Source organism: Sorex araneus, chromosome 7 (genome assembly GCF_027595985.1).
Source record: "Sorex araneus isolate mSorAra2 chromosome 7, mSorAra2.pri, whole genome shotgun sequence".
Classification (NCBI taxonomy): Eukaryota; Metazoa; Chordata; class Mammalia; order Eulipotyphla; family Soricidae; genus Sorex; species Sorex araneus.
Window position 1 is genome coordinate 20,102,842 of NC_073308.1, and position 21,653 is coordinate 20,124,494.

Here is a 21,653-nt window from a genome sequence, read left to right on the forward strand (position 1 = left end):
TCTCTTTCCAGACGATAATGCCTATACTCTGACCCCTCCCAAATGAGAGATAATGGCTGGATGAGCAAGCATTTTGGTGGGGTTATAAAAAGTTCTTAGCGCTGGAGCCATAGTACAGTGGGTAGGGCATTGTTTGCCTGGCACGTGGCCAACCTGGGTTTGATCCCCAGCATCCCATATGATCCCCAAAGCACTGCCGAGAGTAATTCCTGAGCGCAGGGCCAAGAGTAACCCCTGAATATCACCATATGTGACCCAAAGAGCAAAAAAATGAAAAATTCTTCTGATGCCGTATTTGTCCTCCTCTTTCAGGAAATGCATTTCCCTCTAAAAATAATGTTCAGTTGGTATTTTTTTTTTAACTTGGAGGAATTAACATCTCCTCTAGTCAAGTGGACTTGACAGACTCAGATCAGATCTCCAGCTCATATCCTCCAGCCAGCTGTGGTTAAAAAGAAGAACCTGGGTTGGAAACTGACCACCCACCTGTATGAATGAACCTGAGGTCAGCGAGGGAAGCGGGATCCAGGGAGGTGACATCTGTATCATCATTGCCAGGACGGAAAGATCAGTGTGACACAGGGGAAGCGAGACACCCCGAGTCCCTGGGGCCGACTGGAGTCTGCACGTGCCCCTGTGCCAGGACTCTGAGGGGGACAGTCCAGCGGCTCAGGGGCCCAGGGAGCAGCAGATTGGCAAGGCCTGGCCTGCGCCGCCCCTTGGGGGAGTTCCCTGGCCACCCCCCAGTTCTGTCGCCCCACCTGCACACATTCCTCTGTGGCCCTCTCCACCCAGAGCCCTGCGGGCGGGACTGGGGCAGGGGCTTCCAGCTGAGGGAGCAGGCAGCATGTAATGCCATCCTGGCTCGGGGCCGCCCTGGGGCCTTAGCTTCTAAGGGTGGGGGGCGGCCTCACTCTTCCCAGACTTAACCTCCCACTGCTGTAGCTAGTGTTAACTCTTTCCTGTTGGTCATGGAGAAGTGGAGAAAGGAAATTTTAAAAAAGAAAGGACCAGAGACTCGGCTACTGGCCACACAGACTCCAGGCTCCAGGGGGAAGGACTCCTCCTGCTCCATCCGATGTCTCTGCAGCGGACCACGTGGTCAGGGCGGTGTCTGCGATTTAAGACTCACACCAGGTCCATATTCCCTGGCCCTTAGCAAACACTTTTGGGCCAGCAGGCCTCTGGCCTCTGTGGGGTTACTGGAATTTTCCGTAGACCTACCTTAGGACCTGGAGTAATAAGAGGTGCCCCAGAGGACGTCCTGCCTTTAGCCCTCCTCCGCCTCCTCCTCTCGGCTCTGTTACGTAAGGGCAACCCAGTTTCCCCCGGAGTGTCGGGACTGGCCACCCTCTCCAGGATAATCAGCCCCTTCTTCACCCATTGATTCCCTGCCACGAAGCCGCTCGGCTTGCAGTGCCGTGAGACGGTGCCGTGGCGCCTGGTGGGAGGCGGCAGAGCCCAGCACGGCCGCCGCGGGAGGAAAAGGCTCCCGGCAGACGGACGAGGGGCAGTCGTGCAAGGCGCCCCACTCCCCTACTGGCCTTTTGACCCCAGGACTCGGACTGTGGGGGAGAGAACCCTGAGGCTTTGTGCCGCGTGCTGCGGCCGTTCCTTGCTACTGGTGGCCGACCTCCTAGTGGCCCTGACAAGGACACTGCAGGCCGGAGAGTAGGCACGGCGGGAAGGGTGCTGGTCTTGCATACAGCCAGGCTGGGTTCAGTCCCCACCACATTGGGTCCCCGGCCCCCACTAGCTGCCAGGAGCCCGCCGCTCGGGCGGAACCGAGTCTAGATTTGGCTCACATGTTCTTGACTCCTGTCAGCTGGTCCTGGGGCACCTCCTGAGGCTGAAGTGTGGGCTTTGGCAGCGGGAACTGGGCAGGAGTTTGGCTCTTCCCTTTTTCGCTTTGAACTGGTGCTGTCCTTGCCCAAACGTGCCACGTCCTTCCTTTCGAAAATGTGTCTATACCTTCCCAACTCTTTGGCTTGTCCAGTCACAGCAGCCCCAGGTGAGAACACCCTGGACAGTTGAGTGGCCTCTCAGCCAGCCAGTGACCCGGCGCCCGGGAGAGGATCCTCCTGCAGGCTCAGGCCGGCTGGCAAGGGGCCAGAGCAATAGCACAGCTGGAAGCGTATTTGCCTTGCACACGGTCGGCCTGGGTTTGATTCCCAGCATCCCATATGGTCCCCTGAGCACTGCCAGGAGGAATTCCTGAGTGCAGAGCCAGGAGTAACCCCTGTACATCACCGGGTATGACCCAAAAGGGAAAAACAACAACAAAACCCAAAAAACCAGCTGGCAAGTCTGTGCTGTGATTCCACAGGGCTGGGGTCTCCCCACCCACCCCCAGAGCACCAGGTCCCAGTGGCTCTGTGCTCGGTAGAGATGACCGCAAAGGGGCCTCAGACCTGGGGACAGCCCTCCCCGCCTTCTCTGGCCCCCACTTCATACTGGCAGGCCTGGTGGTGACCCATAATGGTTTGGAGGGCAGTGTCACCTTCAGACACTGTAGCTGGGGGCAGGGCATCCTGAGATGCAGCCGTTTGCTTTTCCACAGGAAGGACATCACGGTCATTCACGGTGGGATTGTGAGGCCCACCCGGACTCCTGCAGAATTGTTCAGGCTAATGGCAGCAGACCTGGGCAGAAGGAGACGGTGCAGGGGCCAAGGTACCTTCCTTCATGCAGCCAACCCCGATCTACTGGTACTGCAGATGGTGCCCCCGAGCATCGCCAAGGGTGATCGCCGGGCACAGAGCCAGGAGTAAGCCCTGAGCACTGACTGTTGGGTGTGGCCTAACATCGCCCCCAAAGTTATTATCAGCATAAGGTCCCTGTGACTGTGTAGGTATGACACTCCTCCCAGGCTCTCCCAGTGGGGCCAGGGCTCCCCTCAACACCCTGCGAGGTGTTCGCCCTCCCCCTCCCCACGGCAAGAGCCAGTCTTCCCTGCCAGGCAGGGGTTTGGGTCAAGGCGCTAGATGAGAGCCCCTGGCCTGGAGGAGGAGTCGAGGCAGCAGGCTGCTTCCTGTCTTCGTCCTCCATGGAAATATCCAGAAGGGAGATGTTGATCCATCGCAGGAAAGTACATGAGACGAGAACTGCAGCCGGAGTCAGGTCAGGTTTGCCAGTGACCCTTTCCGCACACCGGCAGACCCGCCAGGGCCAGGGTGAGTTGAGTTGGCGGCGCCTTCCTGGCTGGCGCAATTCTCCGTGGCCCCTTCAGGGGGCCGTGTTTCGGCCCTGTACTGCTGCTGACCTTCCACACCCCCCACCCGTGGCCAGAATGTGGATAGCCCCCAGGCCGGAAAGCCAGGCCCGTGCAGAGTCTGTGTGTGCCAGCGGGGCGCTGCACGCTGGGCAGACTCGGGCTCCTGGGTTTGGCCGTGCAGTGAGCCTGGCCAAGAAGCTCCTTCACCACCTGATTCCTCAAGCTCCTGCGGAGATGGGGGCTTACAGTGGTCTTTTGGGTCCTGAGGAATGATTGTTTGGATTCCCTGCCTGCCCCCGCCCCATCTTTGGCCCACTAGTACATTCCTGTAGCACCCTTGGGAGTCGGGGAGAAGGGTTTCCGGACACCTCGGGTCTGGGAGCACGCGGTGGTGCCTTTTCTCACCGGCCCGCCCTTCCTGCATTCGAAGGACTCGAGCGCTTCCCCCTCTCTGAAATCCGGGAGTTGTTCAGGGCCTGGGAGTTGTTCAGGGCCTGGGACTCAAAGCTGCAAAAGCACCAGAGCGTAATGTTCTGCCTCCCACTTTGGGCTCACATTTCTCGGGGCCACTGCTTAGCCCGGTGGGAAGGAAGCCTGGGCGAGACACGGTAACCATGCTGAGCTTCTCACCTGCCCCACCAGTGAGGCTGTCGCCTCTGTCAGCGGGCGCTGGAACCTTCCAGGCTGGTCTGTTGTGTGTGTTGTATAGTCGTGCCAATTACTGCCATAACCTTAACGACCGAATAGGAGAGCCCGGCAAGCTACGAGAGTATCCCGCCTGCACGGCAGAGCCTGGCAAGTTCCCCGTGGTGTATTCGATATGCCAAAAACAGTAACAAGTCTCGCAATGGAGACGTTACTGGTGCCCGCTCGAGCAAATCGGTGAGCAACGGATGACAGTGCCAGTGCCAGTGACCCAATAGGAAAAGCCGAGATCAGGGCCTATGAGTGTAGTGTGGCTGTCTGCATGTTGGGGGTGCCCGTGCGTGCAGTGGGAGGTGGGGGCGCTGTGGTGTGGTCTTCAGCACAGCACCCGGCAGAGGCCACTATTCTGTCTCAGTGTGACCAGCTCTTGATGACAATATTGCAGGCTTCTGCTGGGTGAGCGCTTTTTGATCAGTATGAGTTGGTGATGTGTATTTAGCACTGGCTTTTGGACGCCTCTCTCGAAAGAGACGCTGTCTGCTCTGTTCGGTTAACACAGGAGGCGTTTATCTCCGTTCATTTTGGATAGTTCAAACAGCTGTTTTGCCCGATGAAATGCCTCTGGGCAGTCTTCCTCCCTCCTAGAAAGGAGCCACACCTGGATTTCTCTTCACGCAAATTTAGCATAATAGAGTGTGTCTGCTCAGGATTCAGCTTTCTGGTATGGCTTGCTCTCCTTGATGATTAGGTTGAAATCGAGGTAGCATTTGTCTTTTTTGAGGACAGAGGTGGGTTTTTGTGTGTGCATGTGTGTGTGTTTTATTGAATCACTATAAGATACAGTTACAAAACTTTCCTGTTTGAGTTTCAGTCATACAATGATCAAACACCCATCCCTCCACCAATGCACATTTTCCACCACCAATGTCTCTAGTATCCCTCCCCCCATTCCACCTCTCCTCCTGCCTCTGTGACAGTTTCCCTCTTACTCTCTCTCTCTACTTATGAGTATTATGGTTTGCAATACAGATACTGAGAGGCCATTATGTTTGGTCCTTTATCTAGTTTCAGCACACATCTCCCATCCTGAGCAATCCCTCCAACCATCATTGACTTAGTGATCCCTTCTCTATCCCAGCTGCCTTCTCTCTCAGCTCATAAGGCAGGCTTCCAACCATGAAGTAATCTTCCTGGCCCTTTCTCTACTGCCCTTGGATCTTAGTCTCATATTATGACATTTTATATTCCACAAATGAATGCAGTCATTCTATGTCTGTCTCTCTTTCTGACTCATTTCACTTAGCATGGTGTTCTCCATGAACATCCACTTATAAGCAAATTTCATGACTTCATCTTTCCTAATAGCTGCATAGTATTCCATTGTGTAGATATACCAAAGTTTCTTTAACCAGTTGTCTGTTATCAGGCACTTCAGTTGTTTCCAGATTCTGGCTATTGTGAACAGTGCCACAGTGAACATACAGGTGCAGTTGTCATTTCTACTGTGCTTTTTTGCACCCTCAGGATATATTCCCAGAAGTGGTATTGCTAGGTCATACAGAAGCTCAATTTCTAGTTTTTGAAGTAAGGCCCATATTGTTCTCCAAAAAGGCTGGACCAGGTGGTATTCCCACAAACAATGAAAAAGAGACCTTTTCTCCCCACATTTGCACCAGGACTGGTTGTTCTTTTTCTTTTGGATGTGTGCCAGTCTCTGTGGTGTGAGATGATATCTCATTCTTGTTTTGATTTGCATCTTCCTGATGGTTAGTGATGTAGAGCATTTTTTCATATGCCTTTTGACCATTTGTATTTCTTCTTTAAGGAAGCTTTTGTTCATTTCTTCTCTCCATTTTTGAATGGGGTTGGAGGTTTTTTCTTGTACAGTTCTACTTATGTCTTGTATATCTTGGATATTAACCCCTTATCTGAAAGGTATTGGGTAAATATCCTTTCCCATTCTGTGGGCTCTCTCTATATTTTGGTAACTGTTTCTTTTGAAGTGCAGAAGCTTCTTAGTTTGATGAAGTCCCATTTGTTTATATTTATGTTTATGTTTCATTCTTAATAATGCCTTTAGTGTCAGTGTCATGGAGGGGTCTGCCTACATTTTCCTCCATGCACCTTATGGATTCAGGTCTGAAATCGAGGCCTTTAATTAATCCATTTTGATCTGACTTTTGTGCCTGGTGTTAGAGTTAAGAGTTTCTTTGTTTTTTTTTTTTTTTTTTTTGCAGGTAGCTGGAGGACAGAGGTTTTGTGGGGGACACAGATTAGTAGATTTGGGGGAAGTAGAATAGTTGTACTGAGGGAGTTTTGAAAGAGAATGTGGGGTTTACCAGAGGGAGTGGGAACGAGAGGAGAAAGAGAGAGAGAGAGAGAGAGAGAATACTGAGAGTGTAAAGGAAGAGGCATTCTCAGCCTGACCTGGTACGTGGGCAGCTGGGGAATGATGGCTCCAGACTGCAGCTGTGATGCCAGCCCCGTCCAAGGAAAGAGCATGCCATTTTTTTTGGAAGTTCACGTCTGTGCACACATGTGTATCACACACACACATGCACTATACACACACACCACACACACTATAACACTACACACTCTGCCCTCCCCCCCACCCCCTTGATAATAGGCAGCGCCCTCATTTCCATGGCTGTAGACCAGGCTTTCCTGTTCCAGGATTCATGGAGGGAGGGAGGTGCCATGAGCACTTCCCTCCCCACCCCTGCCTGGCTCTGTCGCACCCAGATCCATTCTCACAGAGGAGAATTCTTTTTGATGAGCGTCCCAAAATATGTTCCTTTAGCTGCTGTTGACAAATACTCGGGTTATTTCCAAGTGGGGACTTTGGTGGGGTTTTATGCTGTTAGGAACATTCTTGTACATTTTTAAACTTAGAATCTTACTTTTTTGTTGAGGGGGGGGTACACCTAGGAGGGAAATTATTGGGTTGTGCCAAAGGCATACTTTAAATTTTTTAAAGAAACACAAATGCTTTCTGTCTGTGCCACTTGTCTGCTGGGCCTCTCACGCCCGCTCTGCTCTGCGGGCACTCTCGCCTGGGCCCACATGTGGCAGCGCCAGTCTCCCTGGCTGCGGGTGTTCTCCCAAGTATGCCGTGTCTCTCAGTGGCCACGTGCTTCCGACTCGGTGTTTCCCTGTGTACTCACCGGCCCTTTGTCCATCACCATTTCTCAGGCTTCTGTACAAGTCACTTGATTACCGTCACAATTGGGTTGTCTTTTTGTTAACTGGCATGCGGTAATTAAAAATATATATACATATATATCCTGGCTATGTTCTTTGTCAGAGTACTTATCTAAAACTCAAGGAGGAGTGCAGTTGGAGGTCAAGCTTTGGGGCCACTTGGTACAGATACTAGTGAAAGGTATGACTTTACCGGGAAAGTGTGTAGCCAGAAGGAAGAGACAAAGGACCGATGTGGTGCCCTGAGTCTCCACATTCCCTCCTTGTGCAGACACATATCAGCTGATAGTGGGTTTTTTTCAGCCTTTATTTGTTTGGTGTCATCTGGCAGTGCTCAGGGGTTACTCCCGACGCTGCACTCAGGTGTCACTCCTGGTGGTGTTCAGGGACTGTATGGATGGCGAGGGTGAACCCGGGACGGCCTCTGCAGCAGCTTCACCTGGGACTGGCTGGCGGTCCCTCTGCTGAAGAGTGTGGACCTGAGGAGCAAACGGGAGATGGTTGGCCAGCCTCTCTGGCTGCGGAAGGCCTGGTCATTCCCGTCCTAGGCAGCGGGCAAGTCAGCACTTCATTAGGACAGTGGCAGAGAATAGGGGCATTGCCAAGGTCAGTGGCCCACTGGCTGTTGATGAAGAACTGTGGTTTGGTGAGAGACAAAATAGCCAACATGGAATTAAGTGGCTCTCTGTTTCTCCCCTTACTTCCATGGAGCACGAATCCTTGGGAGTTTCCTGTTTGATGCACGTTTCTGTGGCATCTAGGGAAGCCTCGTTTAACTAGAGGCTGTGTCTGCTGTGGCCTTTGGGGATGTTCCCTTGGTCAGTTCCTGTGAGATTGTGCACTCGGCAAGTGTCTCGCCCAGTGTCTCGCCCAAGGTAAGACAAGGTGCTTTGCTGAGTGTGAGATCTCGTTCTGCCCTCTGGAAAGTGTAATTACGTAATGGTGGTGAAAGAGTGGATAGCATGCAAATTGTTCCCTGCTTCCCCAGAGTCCTGGTAGGGGGTCCAGATGGGCCTGGGTGGATAAAAGGCAGATCTTCGGAAGTAGCAGTCAGGTGGTCTTCTGCACTCAGATGGTTTCTAGGTATTGGAAACAATTCTCGCTTTGGGGGCACAGCGCACAGCAGACATACATCCTGATTACCCCGTCAGAGCGTAGTTGTGTTGATTTGCTTTGCTTCCTAACCCAGACTGCGCAGGGTCAGTTCTTGTAATAAGGTTTCGTCTTTCGGCAGTGGTGGGTTGTCAACCAGGACTGATTGAATTAAACCAGACAGCGTGATGCCGCCGGCTAATGGTTCCATCGTGCTGCCGAGGCGTGAGTGAGGCTTCGTCTGGAAGACTCTGGCTTTGGACTCCCCCGAAATGCAAACTTTCTGTTTCTCTTCTCACATGCTTCCAGTGCTGCAAATTGAGTTGAGGCAGAAAGCTGTGCCTGACGGGAGGCTTGTGTGACAGTAGCCCGTTTTCAGCAGGAAGGTGTTTTTAATTAAAGTCTGTCCACTGTTAAGCCACAGTGCTATTGCATCGTTAATAGGCTGCAGTCTATGTAGACATTGAAACTGCCCCAGCGGAGTTAAGAGTTGGACTCAGAATTAACAACTCAGTGTGCTGGGCGTTACTGTTGAGTAAGCCCAGGCCGGTTAAACTGCAGAGAATATCACCTTTCGGGGCTGGAGAGCTAGCACAGCAAATAGTGGGGTTGCTTTGCATGCTGCTGACTTGGGGGTTTGCTCCCTAGCACCCCATGTGTTTCCCAGAGCAGAGAGCCTAGAGTAAAGCCTTGAGCACTGCAGAGTGTGACCCCCCAAAAAACAGCAACAACAAAAGAATATCACCTTTCCCCTTATCGCTTTCTTCCCTGCGAAGCCATTAAGGAAGCAGTCAGCCCCTAAGCAGACCCCAGCAGCAGAAATCCAGAACAAATTCCTGGGTGCATGCACCATAGGAACGCGGGCAGTCTGCCCTCCTGTCCTCCCCTGTCTACAGGGTTTCTGGCTAACCTTGAACTTCTCTGAAAGGAAGTTGCAGCTTACTAAAGTAAGTCAGGGCTGACTCCTGTCTCAGGGATCTCTCTGGAGGACCGTTCAGGGTGCCAGGGATGGAAGCTGGTTGAGCCGCATGCAAGGCAAGCATCCTGTGCACGCTACTCTCACTCCAGCCCCGTTTATACATTTCGATCATGTCCGTCAGACATTTGTTCATCTCCTTTTCACTGGGCATCAGAGTTGAGTTTTGCTCGCTGGTGTCTGGCACCCAGCCTGTGAATGTTTCCGCCCAGCCACCAGCCAGCCTTAGGTGAAGCTGCTGTAGATGCTGTCCCAGACGCCTCCTCATCCCGGTGGCCCCAAGCAGAAAGGACCCCCAGGCACGACTGCAGGACCTGAGTAGTTTGGGGGAAGGGTGAGCATGTGCTTGCTTCGGGAGCACCTGCAGAACCAGCACTCTGGGCCTGGCTTTCCTGACTCCGTCTGCTGGAGAGGTGCTGCAGGATGGCGGGGAGGAACATGGTTTTGGGGTTCACTCTTGGGCCCTCAGTGCCCGCCCAGCGGGCCTGGCTCCTGCTTCTGTTTTGCTGTTGTGCACGGATCATTGCCGGCTCTCTTGCTTCTGGCACAAGACGCCCAGGCTCATCTTTGTGCATCTCCTGCTCCCAGACCTGGGATCAGCCATTTCTCAAAAGCGGGCGCCAAGGTAATTGCGTCTGGGGAGTGTCTGGGGACTGTCAGGAAATGGGCACTTTGCTCAAGAAAGCCTGAGTTCATACAGAGATTTGTACCTAGCGCCTCTGAGTCATTCTTTTCCTTATGTGTAAATGGGTCATTGTGGCATGCTTTGAGTAGGTTTGTGATGAAGGTTAGAAAATGGGATGCATGGAAAGCTTACAGCTGATGGCACGTAATACATCCAAAATGATGGTTGGTGCTGCCTTTTTCCTTCTAGATAGCTAACCTACTGCTATTCTCATGTAGCAAAACATGACGAAAGCAAAAATTCTTTCCTAGGCAGGTATTCTTCATGATTTAAAAGGTTGTTTGCTTCAGGCAGAAGAAAGGAAGCCACTTATTCTGAATTCAGTTGGAAATAGAGACATGGCTTACCTTTAATACCATTTTTCTTTATCATTTTGCTGTTAATTGATTTGCTCATATGTTCACTTTTTCATCAATTACCTGTTGACCAACCTGTGGTTTCTTTTACCTTTTAAATCTGGCATGGTATGTCAGATGCATTAAAATGTCTTATCGTAAAGCTTCGTGTGAATGTCAGTAGTTTGAGTTGTACTTTTTCCCTTAAAACTACTGAATTGTCAAGTTTTTTGAAGATGATATCCCATGCAAATTTCCGTTTCTCTCAGAGCCTGCCTTCACCTTGTCCATTCCTCCACCAGAATGCCTTCCCCTATGTCTCTAGGTCCTTGTCACCCTTCCAGTCCCACTCTGATGTCATATGTTCTATTTGTTCTCTGCTGTACCACCGTCTCCAGCTCTGACCCCAGCCAAGACTGACTCATGTCCATATTTCCTTCTTAGCACATATACCAAGTACAATTCTTTTCTTTCTTTTTTTTTTTTTTTTTAAAAAACCCAACTATTTAGACAACCTCATTTTATTTTATTCTGTTGTTGTTGTTTTGTGTTTTTGGATCACACCCGGCAATGCACAGGGGTGACTTCTGGCTCTACACTCAGGAATTACCCCGGCGGTGCTCAGGGGACCATATGGGATGCTGGGAATCGAACCCGGGTCGGCCGCGTGCAAGGCAAATGCCCTCCCCGCTCTGCTATCGCTCCAGCCCCCAATTCTTTTCTTTTGACTCTTTATACAGACTTGTCTTCTGTCCTCCAGAATATAAATCTCATTCTTTGTGATATTTCCAGGCTCCTTGTAGACTTGAAACATTCCTTCTTCTGCATGAGTTAGCCTGTGTTGGCTTCTTTTGCTCCCATCAAAGAAACCCGAGTGACAAGGAAAATAGGTACCGCAAGTGGTTGCAAGTCACGTATACCCAGGAAGTGGTGACAGTTTGGGTGGTTGAGCCCATGTTTGTTTGTGCCTGTGGCTTTAATCAGCAAGCTCTTCCATGCTGCATCATACTCCAAGCACCTTTGCATACATTATTTTGCCTAATCCTGAGCATAGCCGTGAGGCAGTTTTGTCGCTTGCTCCATTTTACAGGTAAGGAAACAGGCACCTAACATTTCAGCAGCATGTTAAGGTCAGATAGCTGGGGAGTAGGCGAACTTCATTTCATTTGTACTAAGGGCAGGGGAAGTTCTGTTATTATTTAGTAGTCGGAGCCTGCTAGTTGATGGAGTCTTGAAGACTGATGAGGTATCACCTGCAGTGGCTTAGACTGGGTTGTCCTCGCAGGGCAAGTTTCAGGATCAAGGGGAGTGTAGGGCAGCAGGTCCACTAGTTGGGTGGGAACTTAAAACAACAGCATGTAAATTTGCATTTTTGGATAAAGATGGGGATTAAAAATTAGATTCTAGGTTTGAGCTGTCATAATTTCTTATACCTAGCAGCAATTGTGATGAGCTATTTCTGAAATAAAGACACTATTTCATCCAGCCCAAACTTCTGTTCTTGCCGGGATTCCTACTGAAAGTTAAGCCATAAAATGGAAGACTGGAGGAAGGAGTAAGAATAGCTACTTGAAATTTTTCTGCAAAGATTCCCTTCAAGGCCCAGTGGAAATCCTAGGGAAAAAAACATTTAGATAGATAGGAGCTGGAGAGATAGTACAGAGGGTTAGGTGCCATGCATGTGGCTGACCTGGGCTCGATCCCCAGCATCCTGTACGATCACCTGAGCATCGCCAGGAGTGATTGCTGAGTGTAGAGCGAGGAGTAACCCCTGAGCTTTGCCAGGTGTAGCCCCCAAATAAAAACATAACAAAACAACAAACAAATACCATTTAGTAAAAGTTTGGGCAGCACCATGTTCTGCTCTATCACCCACGGTTTAGGTGAATGCATTCTGTGCAAACTGGGTAGCCCATAAAATGACCCAGCCGTGGTTGAGAGCCAGGCTTCAGATGCGCAGCGTGCCCTTCCCACCGGGGAGGTGGGGTGAGAAGGAAGAATGTTCTCAGCCGAGCCCTCTGTCCTGTCGCCTGCTCTGCGCATGAAGGCACAGTCATAGCCAGGCTTTCTCCCCAACTCCTCTGCTGCGAGCATGTGTCCCTGAATAAGTGAATGGTACACCAACACTCGTCCCATTACTCAGAGGAGCCAAACTCAGCTTCTTGGGGTATGTGTGCGTTCCTGAATGAAGGACGGTTCTCTCTATGAATGACGTGAGAAATAACACGAATTTGCTATGGAGATAGTATACAGACTACAGAATCTAAATATTTACTATCTGACAGCCTTCCCAGCCCTCCCCCCCAAATTGTGCCTGTCCCTCTGTTCTCCCATACTTACTAGGGGAACACTCAGACGGATCCCGCCCTGGAGAGCTTCTCTGCACGGAGTTGATCACATAGCCCCCTGGTTCTGTTTAGTTGGCACATTCTGCGAGGACTGGAATACATCAAGAAAATTCTTGACGCATGGTTCATTGATCTCTTACGGCTTTTGGTTTTGTTTTTTACTGCTTTGTTTTTTAAGTGACATATGTTTAATTGCGCTACAGGTAAGAATACATTGCAAAAGCCAGCAACCTGTTTCTGGCCTGGATCTGCAGTTCTGCAAGGTTGGCTAACTAGTTATTTCATGATTCCACTTCACCCACAGCGTCAGAAAACCACGGCATCAAGAGTTGAGATGAAGTATGTGGCTGGCCTTCGAGCCAGCCCTGACGTTCCACCCCTGATCTTCACTCACTGAGCTTCAGGGGATTGTCCTCGGTTGTGCTTTCTGCACCTCCCACGCCTCGCCTTTGAAGCCCCCCGTTCCGGCCCTTCCTGTCTGTGTCCCCCCAGTCACGTGCTTGTAGCAGCAGTAAATGAGCAGCGTCTCTGTCTCTCGAGATTCTCAGCATCCCCAGCAGCTTTATCAGTTTGTGGGGTTGCCGGGAGCATGGGGCATCTTCGAGGCAGCAGGGAGCAGAACCAACTGCCTTTTATTTGCAGGGTTTTTTGTTGTTGTTGTTGGGGGTAGGGCAGTGAATCCCCGAATAGTGTTCAGAGAGCTCCGGGCCCTTTCTGGCCATTCTCTGCCAGCCGCCTGGCAGTGCAGCGTGAGGACCTGAGGACGAGGTCACTCGGCTGGTTCTCAGGAGGCCCCGGGCTGCACCCGGCAGAGCTGGGGGGCAGGTGGTGCTGGGGATCAGAACTGCTTAATTTAACAGTAGTAACTGGCCACCCTGTGGACCCCAGCATCCCACCCCTCAGAGTCTGAGGTTCTCTGGGAACAGGCAGGTGCATTGATTTGTTCCAGGCGAGCTGGGAAACACTCTGCTCTTCCTCTCCCTCCCCCATGCCCTCCTAGTGTCAGCCTGTGTAAAAAGTACAAATGCGCGCGCAGGAGAGGGTGATGTGTGTGTTGTGTTCGCAGACTCCCGGGGCGGTTCTCTTGCACAGCTCGCGTTTGGTGCTCTCAAGCCGCTGTTTATGGACCGGATCGGGATGGCTCCTCCTTGTGCTCTGCTTCTGTCTGTCTCTCTATCTCTGTCTCTGTAGTCTCTCTGCTGGTCTCTCCCGCTCTCTGTCTCTGTCATCTATCCTCTGGTCTCTTCCAGTCTCTCTCTTCTCTCTCTCTCTCTCTCTCTCTCTCTCTCTCTCTCTCTCTCTCTCTCTCTCTCGGGAGCCTTCCTGCTTCTCTCTCTAGAGCCCTTCTCGCTCTCACTTCTGACTCTGACTCTTATTTCCGACTCTGACCCTTACTTCTGACTCCGATCCTTACTTCTGACTCACCTTGTGCTCTTTTTTTGCCCTGCTTCTGGCTCTGACGACTTCCTGATTCTCTTTTGCCTTTGCTCTGCTTCTGTGTCTTCTCCCTCTACTTCTCTTACAGTCTTAGTTTATATAGCAATCACATAGGGTGGTGACACAAAGGTGGGTTGAGCATTAACAAATCAACAAAGAGGGCTAAGACCACTCCTCCAGGAGATTAACAAAATCTCACTTAAGGAGATTACTCCAGATTACTAGGAGATCAGCTTAAGGGCGGGATCCCATCCAGGGTGTGTCACTTTCTTCTTTCCTCAGCTAGAAAGCAGATGCCCAACTTCACTTAAATAGTTCTAGTAAATTTACTTCTAATATTTCTAGCAATGTCATTCTGTATGAGCCCAGTAAGAGATATATCAGACTCTTTGGTTCTTCCTGAGGACATTCACTATATATTCCAGACCACAGTCCTCAGGCCAGGTTAGTCTTCCTAACCCCAGCAGGGTCCTAGTCTCGTGGTTACTTTCAGATCATGACAGCATTTGTCTATGACCATGCTCTCAACTTATAGTTGAGTATTGTGGCACTTTGGCCTGGCCCATTTTGATGCCAGGGTAGCTCACAGCTTGCCCTGGGTCCATTCTGTCCCTCGTCGGGACCCTGCTTTTGAGGTGCTAGAAACTAAGGGCAACTGAGTTCGGAAAGCAGATGCTCAGGAGTAAATATTATTGGAGTCATTCAGCTCCCAAGTTACAAAGCATAATATTAACTGTCTTCCTATGTCCATACAGAAAGGACATTGCTTTAAAGTAAACTAAGTTCCCTACGGCAAGGCTGAAAGAACAAACTCAGTGTTACCATACAAGCCTCGAAAGGCTTCTCAGGTGGGGCCACACGCTGAGGCAAGCAGGCAGGAAGCCCCGTGGTCTCAAAGCAGGATTTGAGCCAGTGGAACTGTTGTTAATGTTGCCTTGAAGACAGGGTTAGTTTGTTTTTGTTTTTTCTTTTTTTTTTTTTTTTAAGGGGGACAGGGTTTTGGGACTTGTCTAGATTGGATGACAGTAACTAAATTGGTCACTTAGCAAATAAAAGCAGCTTTTCTTTATTTTTTCCTTTAGTACTCTTAAAAAAAATTAATCAAACACTGTAAATTTTAACTTAAAAAGATGTTCATAGTAGCTGTTTCGGATATTTAATGTTCCAACACCATTCCTACCACCTTCACGAACACCCCTCCACCAAAGCTCCAGTTTCCTGCCCACCCCCAAGCCTGCCCCCTTAGCAGGCTCAAAATAATTTATGTTGCTTGTTACAACATATTCCTCACAATAGCGTTACTGAAGTCATTGTCTGAGGATTCACTGAGCCGCTTGTTGTTAGTTGAGCCTTCTGTGTTTGCCTGTTGAGCCTAAAAACACAACTTTCCGTGTTCCTTTTGGGTTGCTGGTACTGTGAAATATGGAGTTGTTGCGGCCATGTGCTCCGGAGTGTGGAATGGGGACGATTCAGCAACTTGGCATTTCTGAGATTGTTGCCAATGAAAGCAGCTTCTTTTGCTCATTTATTCTCCTCCTCTTCCACTCTTTCTCAGAAGCCAGTTCGCGAAGGCATGGCACCTACCGCGCCTGCTTCTGTACTTGCATGAAAGCTGCTGGAAGCTTTCTAGATGTCGGGTGTAGGCAGAAGTCGGCACGAACAAATCCATGGGAGTTGGCACAGGGGACACTGGGCTGGTGAGGCAGACGGACCCGGACGCCTGACACTGCTCCCCTTAGCCCCTGGAGGAGAGACTGGCCCAGCGTGGCAGCCTACCTCTAGTTAGCACTGGCGGGTGGGCAGACGGCAGCTCCTTGGTTTGGGTCCAGGCAGCCTCTGACAGCACTTGCTGGGCTATGCAAAGTGGGGCAGGCATTGAACTTGACAAGTAACTGGGCCAAGTCAAAGAATAAACTTGTACTAAAAAGTAGTTTTGGTTGGCATCAGAGACACTCTGCCTTGGGGATGCTTGTTTTGGTGCTTGGGGGTTTCTCCCAGGAGTGCTGGGGGACCATGTCGTGCCAGGGATGGGACCTGGGAGTGCATGAGGAGCCTGCACTCCAGCTCTTCGCCCCATCTCCTCAACTGACCCGCACTTGACTTTGCTCTTGACGCAATCCAGGGCTGCGTTGTCAGCTCGAGCCCTTAGAAACGGTCAGCAGGGCACCTGCACCCCTTCTTGTTTCCATAAAGCATGAATCTAAAACTGGGTAGAAAACTCCATTTTCAGGAGTTCCCCCCGCCCCCCTCAAAAAAGAAACTAAAGTCAAGTAGTAATTTTAAATAGATCAAACTATAAAATTATGTATTAGATGTTTTTCTATCAGACGGCTTATGAAGTATTTTATTCACTCTCTTATCTACTAATGATTATCTAGGACCATCTCATTTAATTTTGTAATTTTTATTTAATTAACCATGATTTACAAAGTTATTGGTAGTTGAGTTTGGACCATATATTTCAACACCGACCACACTGCCAGTATCAACTTCCCTCCACCAGCGTTCCCCTGTCCCGTACCCACACGCGCACCCACCCTCCCTGACCTGTGACCTTGACTGACACAGTCCAAAGTTCCAGTGGTTGTAGCTTAAAGCTCACGTTTTCCAGGTCATTGGATTATCAGTGCAAGTCATTCCTAATTGTTGTAACTGGCCACTTTCTGTGTGGCTTAATGACTAATGAAGTGCCGTGGCTTCTTTCCCCAGCATACGTCTGTGGATGGATATACGGAACCACATGTCCAGCCGTCCAAATCAAGTAGCAGGCAAAACATCCCTCGGTGCCGAAACTCCATGACCTCAGCCGCAGACGAGCAGCCCCACATTGGGAATTACCGTTTACAGAAAACAATAGGGAAGGGGAATTTCGCCAAAGTGAAGTTGGCGAGGCATGTCCTGACTGGTAGAGAGGTGAGTCTTCCTGGGGACGCGCAGTCTCTGTGCTTTACTTTCATGTCCTGGGGCAGCCCATGGTGGGGGTAAGTGTCCGTAGCCAGACGGAGGACGCTGGGCTTTGTGTGAACGAGTGGAGTGCGTGCACGGAGATGTAGACCCTGCCTGTTGGCATCTGGAACAAATCCAGTGCAGCCCAGGCGAGCCCCCGAGGCCCCCGCCACCCTCGAGTGCCATCTCTGCCTGTGCTGAAGCCAGAGAGGTGGGACCCCACCTGCCAAGCGAGGCTTCAGGCACAGAGGTGAAGGGGGTAAAAAGTCACCCTCTGGCATCAGTTTGGAACCGCTCCAGCCGCTGATGTTATCCAGACGCTCTACTCAGGTTTCACAGATCCCCGGGGCTCTGAATCGTGTGCACTCCTGCACTGGAAATGTGCATATTTTGTAATCCATCAAAGTCCTCAATAACTTATAGATAGGTGGTAAAGAGCGTGTGCTATTCCCTGGGACATTATGGGAAGTCCCAGTCATAAAACGTTTTTAGCAATATTTCACTGTGCCCTGTAGAGAATGTCCTTGTCACTGGTGGTTGGGTGTAGTCGGTGCCATCCTGATCAGGAGCACCTCAGACACGAACAGAGTTTGGGGACTTGCCAGGCCACTTTGCCAGGGCTGCAGGTCTCTCCACACATCATCATTTGTTTGTGCGGCCTCGATGTGCCCATTTCTAAGACCCCTCTTATCAGCATTGCTTATCAAGATCATGAGCAAAGGATTAGATAGAGATGGGTTTTAATTTTAAAAGCAGAAATGTGGAAGAAATCACAGAAAGTCTTTTCATTGACTTGGAGTCAAATGAGTTAAAAGTTTGGGACAATGGGATTCGTTCTAAGACTGCCATAGTATCAATACGGCCACACAGTTATGTTAACACACGTGAAGTTTAATCATCTAGAGTGAGGAATGAAATAAAAGATGTTTTTTTTTCTATGTTTCTATCCACAAAGTGTGTCTCAAATATAGTTTAATATTTTTTCTTTTTTAGGTGGCTGTAAAAATCATAGACAAAACTCAGCTAAATCCTACCAGTCTGCAAAAGGTATTTAATTATTTTAATAGTAAGTAATAGAATGTAAATTTATTTTTTAATTTAAATGCTACTCTGTGAAATCAGTTATGCTGAATTTTCTTAATAGATACAATATTATATTCCATTAGTATATGAAAGAAAATGACAAAATGTTTCTGGGTAGATTTAATAATAACATATTTATAAGATACTTGTTTGAAAATACTATGCATATGTATACATTGTAAAACCATATTAAAAGAATTTATGTCTTTTAATTCAGTAGAATTAAAAAACTTGTATCAAATATTTTGACATATTCAGGATTTTGCATAGTTATGGTTCTCTGAGTTTATTTTGTCCATCGGTGAGTTTCTGAGTTTTGGTGGGTTCTTTTTACCCCCTTTCACTTGCTTTTCTTTGTCTTCCACAAGGACAGTGAAATAGAGGGCTGGTAAAGCGGGTACGATGCTTGCCTCGCGCATGACTTACCTGGGCTCAATCCCTGGCATCCCAGATGGGCCCGCTAGCCCTGCCAAGAGTAATTTCTGAGTACAGAGCTAGGAGTAACCCCTGAGCATCATGAAATGTGGCCCAAAAACAAAAGAACAAAGAACAGTAAAAATATGAGCATTTTCCAAAGGTTAAAAATATAAGCTAGTAGGGGAAGAAAGGAAAGGCCGTTAAGTTGGCATTATGAGCACCTTAGAAATGTAGCAGATATTCTAACACTTATGGCATGTGATTTTTAAAATAGATTATAGGTGATTTTGTTAAACCGTCATGAATCACCATGTATAAATGTGACATAAATAATTTGGCATTTCTAAAAGAGAATTTTTTTTTTTTACATTTTAAGCAATGGGTTTACCAAACTGTTATTGTTAAGGTTTCATATATAAAAATCCCAGCAGATTTTTGTTAAGTTTTCATGTGCAAAATGTGTTTCATATATAAGATTTTGATACATATTTGATATAAATGACCTTTCATTCATACAAAACTTTGTAAAGGTTTGTTGTTAATGTTTCCTGTGTAAAGACCCCAGTACCACACCCTCCAGCAGGGTGTCCAGCTCCCTCCACAGTGGTCAGAGGGCCCTGCCCGTGTGCTGTCCCTGCCCTCCTGGGACCTCCCCGTTCCTGCCTGTACTGAGCTCCCTGCCGGAAACCAGTTCTCAGTTTTTTAGGTGGCTGTAAAATTGTTTCCTTTGTGCATCTAAATCAGAAAATCTTGTGAGAAGTTTTTCATATGGTGGGTTTATACCTACTCTGATTCTGTCCTTACGTACAAAATGAGTGTGTGAATTCAGGACTTTCTGCCTGGCCCCGTCTCCAATAATTCAGTGTGCTTGGTATATTTCTACCTGGAGATCTGTCTTTTTTGACAACTCGTTTGCGTCAGAGCATTGTTGTTTCTCAGCAGTAGTACTCATTTGTAGACAATTGTTTTTTTCTGTCTCTGAGTGTACCACATTATTGTCTCCTATGGACTTCCTCAGGGAGAAACTCGGAACTCCAGCCTTCCAGCCAATCGCAGTGTAGCTGTCTGAGTTCCAGAAAGACCTTCCTTCCTCGGCAGGTCTGTTTAGAGATGCTGGGGTGTGTGTTTTCTTTCCCTTGGGCTAGAGCCATCCTCAGGCAGATTTTTGCCTGCCCCCTTGCTGGGAATCCTTGAAAACGCGCTAACTGGGGCTGGAGCAATAGCACAGCGGGTAGGGCATTTGCCTTGCACGCAGCCGACCCAGGTTCGATTCCCAGCATCCCATATGGTTCCCTGGGCACCGCCTGGAGTAATTTCTGAGTGAAAAGCCAGGAGTAACCCCTGTGCACTGCTGGGTGTGACCCAAAAAGCGAAAAAGAAAAAGAAAAAGAAAATGCGCTAACTGTGCAACTGCCCACAGCCAACTCAGCGTTTCCACTTCTCTTGCATTAAGCTGTGGCTTGCTCTGGTACATGGGTTTAAGTGGCATGTAGGTGTACTCTGGGCCAGTTGAGTACAACTAGCTGGGTACTTTTCATTCCCACTTTCTCAACTAAGGGGCTCAGAGAAGTAGGGTGTAGGACCAAAGTCTGACTTGTTGTAACTTGCAGACCTGGAGTAGAATGTTGTTGCATTTGACTGGATTACTGAAAATGGCACGTTATGATGACAAGTAATCTCTGTTCTAAATCCTGCTGATCTCATTGACGAGGCGTGGCTTTTCCAGATAGCCATCCTTTATGGAATTCTTCATGGAGAAACTTATAACTCCACACTCTCAGCCAATCACGATGTAGTTGTGTGAGTTCTAGGGAGGCACTTCCCCCCAAGACAGGCATAGAAAAGAGTGACAACAATTTTGTTTTCTTTAATCTGTGAACATTTAAAAAAAGAAAAGAAATTCACTTAATGGTTAGGTACACTATGCATATTATTATCCATTTCAAATATCTGGCACCATTTTGACTAGAATCACTTTTGAATTTTCAGTGCATAAAATGAATGAGTGTTCAATCTGTAATTTTTTTCAGTCCATAAATATACATAATGTGTTTGTGTTTCATGTGAAAATATTTGTACCTTTTTTCCATTAATTTTATCAAAAATTATCAGCTACTATGGGATACTATTGTAAATAATATCAATACAATTTATTTCTATTTTTGTTGACTCTCTAAGAATTGCAATTACTGACTGTAAACAAACTGTCCAATGACTGTAATAAATGCACTTATAAGGTTCCAGGACTAAATCTCCAGGCAGAGTGGCGGCAGAGGACCTGGGCTGTCCCTCCCTGGGTCCCTGCCCGCCCAGCAAACTGGCTGTCATGCCCACAATTTTCCTCTGGGCTCCATCTTTTTTTTTTTTTTTTTTTTTTTGCTTTTTGGGTCACACCTGGCAATGCACAGGGGTTACTCCTGGCTCTGCACTCAGGAATTACCCCTGGCCGTGCTCAGGGGACCATATGGGATGCTGGGATTTGAACCCGGGTCGGCCGCGTGCAAGGCAAACGCCCTACCCGCTGTGCTATCTCTCCAGCCCTCTGGGCTCCATCTTAGCGCACCAACAGCCCTGGCCCAGAGACTCCCAATTGAATCCCAAAATGGATTAGTGCCATACAGAGATGTCTTTGGATGCCAATCATTTACAATCTAGAAATTTGCATTTATAATCGTGGACATGCAAGCTCTCATGATACTCAAAATAAGCAATGGAAAATAAATTATCTAGCATCTGCCCCTGCCAGGTAGGCTTGAATGGTGATGGGAAATTTCTTTCTTTTTTTGTTTTAAATTTTTTTATTAGTGAATCACCGTGGAGTACCATTACAGACTTCCAAACTTTCATGTTTGTGTTTCAGTCATACGTGATCGAGTACTCATCCCTCCACCAGTGCCCATTTTCTACCACCAATGGTCCCTGCATCCCTCCCACCACCCCCACCCCATTTCCCCCCTCCTGCCCCCCGCCTCTGTGGCAGGGCATTCCCTTTTGCGCTCTCTCTCTCTCCTTAGAGAGGGACAGACATAGACAGATTGCGTTCATTTGTGGAATGTAAAGTAATAGAATGGGAGACTAACACCCAAGTACAGCAGAGATAAGTACCAGGAGGATTACCACAGCTTAGAAGCCAGCCTCACATGCTGGGGGAAAAGAGAGCTCAGATAGAGAAGGGACCACCAAGTAAAGGGTGCTAGGAGGGCCCGTTCAGGATGGGAAAGGCGGGCTAAGAGTAGACTATAGACCAAACATGATGGCCACTTAATACCTC

The 21,653-nt window shown here is 48.7% G+C and overlaps 1 protein-coding gene across 11 annotated transcripts in view; it reads left to right on the forward strand.

Moving 5' to 3' along the window:
- MARK1 (microtubule affinity regulating kinase 1) overlaps positions 1-21,653 on the forward strand; it is an 84,962-nt gene that overhangs the window by 15,332 nt on the left and 47,977 nt on the right. For 4 of the 11 annotated variants that reach the window (XM_055144419.1, XM_055144423.1, XM_055144425.1 and 1 more), the window contains exons 2-4: positions 16,646-16,849; positions 17,876-17,948; positions 19,401-19,480. In XM_055144419.1, the coding sequence (XP_055000394.1) occupies positions 16,646-16,849; positions 17,876-17,948; positions 19,401-19,480 (357 nt within the window). Of the gene's footprint in view, positions 1-16,645; positions 16,850-17,875; positions 17,949-19,400; positions 19,481-21,653 lie in introns of those variants that run through there. The other 7 variants (XM_055144420.1, XM_055144421.1, XM_055144426.1 and 4 more) reach the window with 4 other exon arrangements.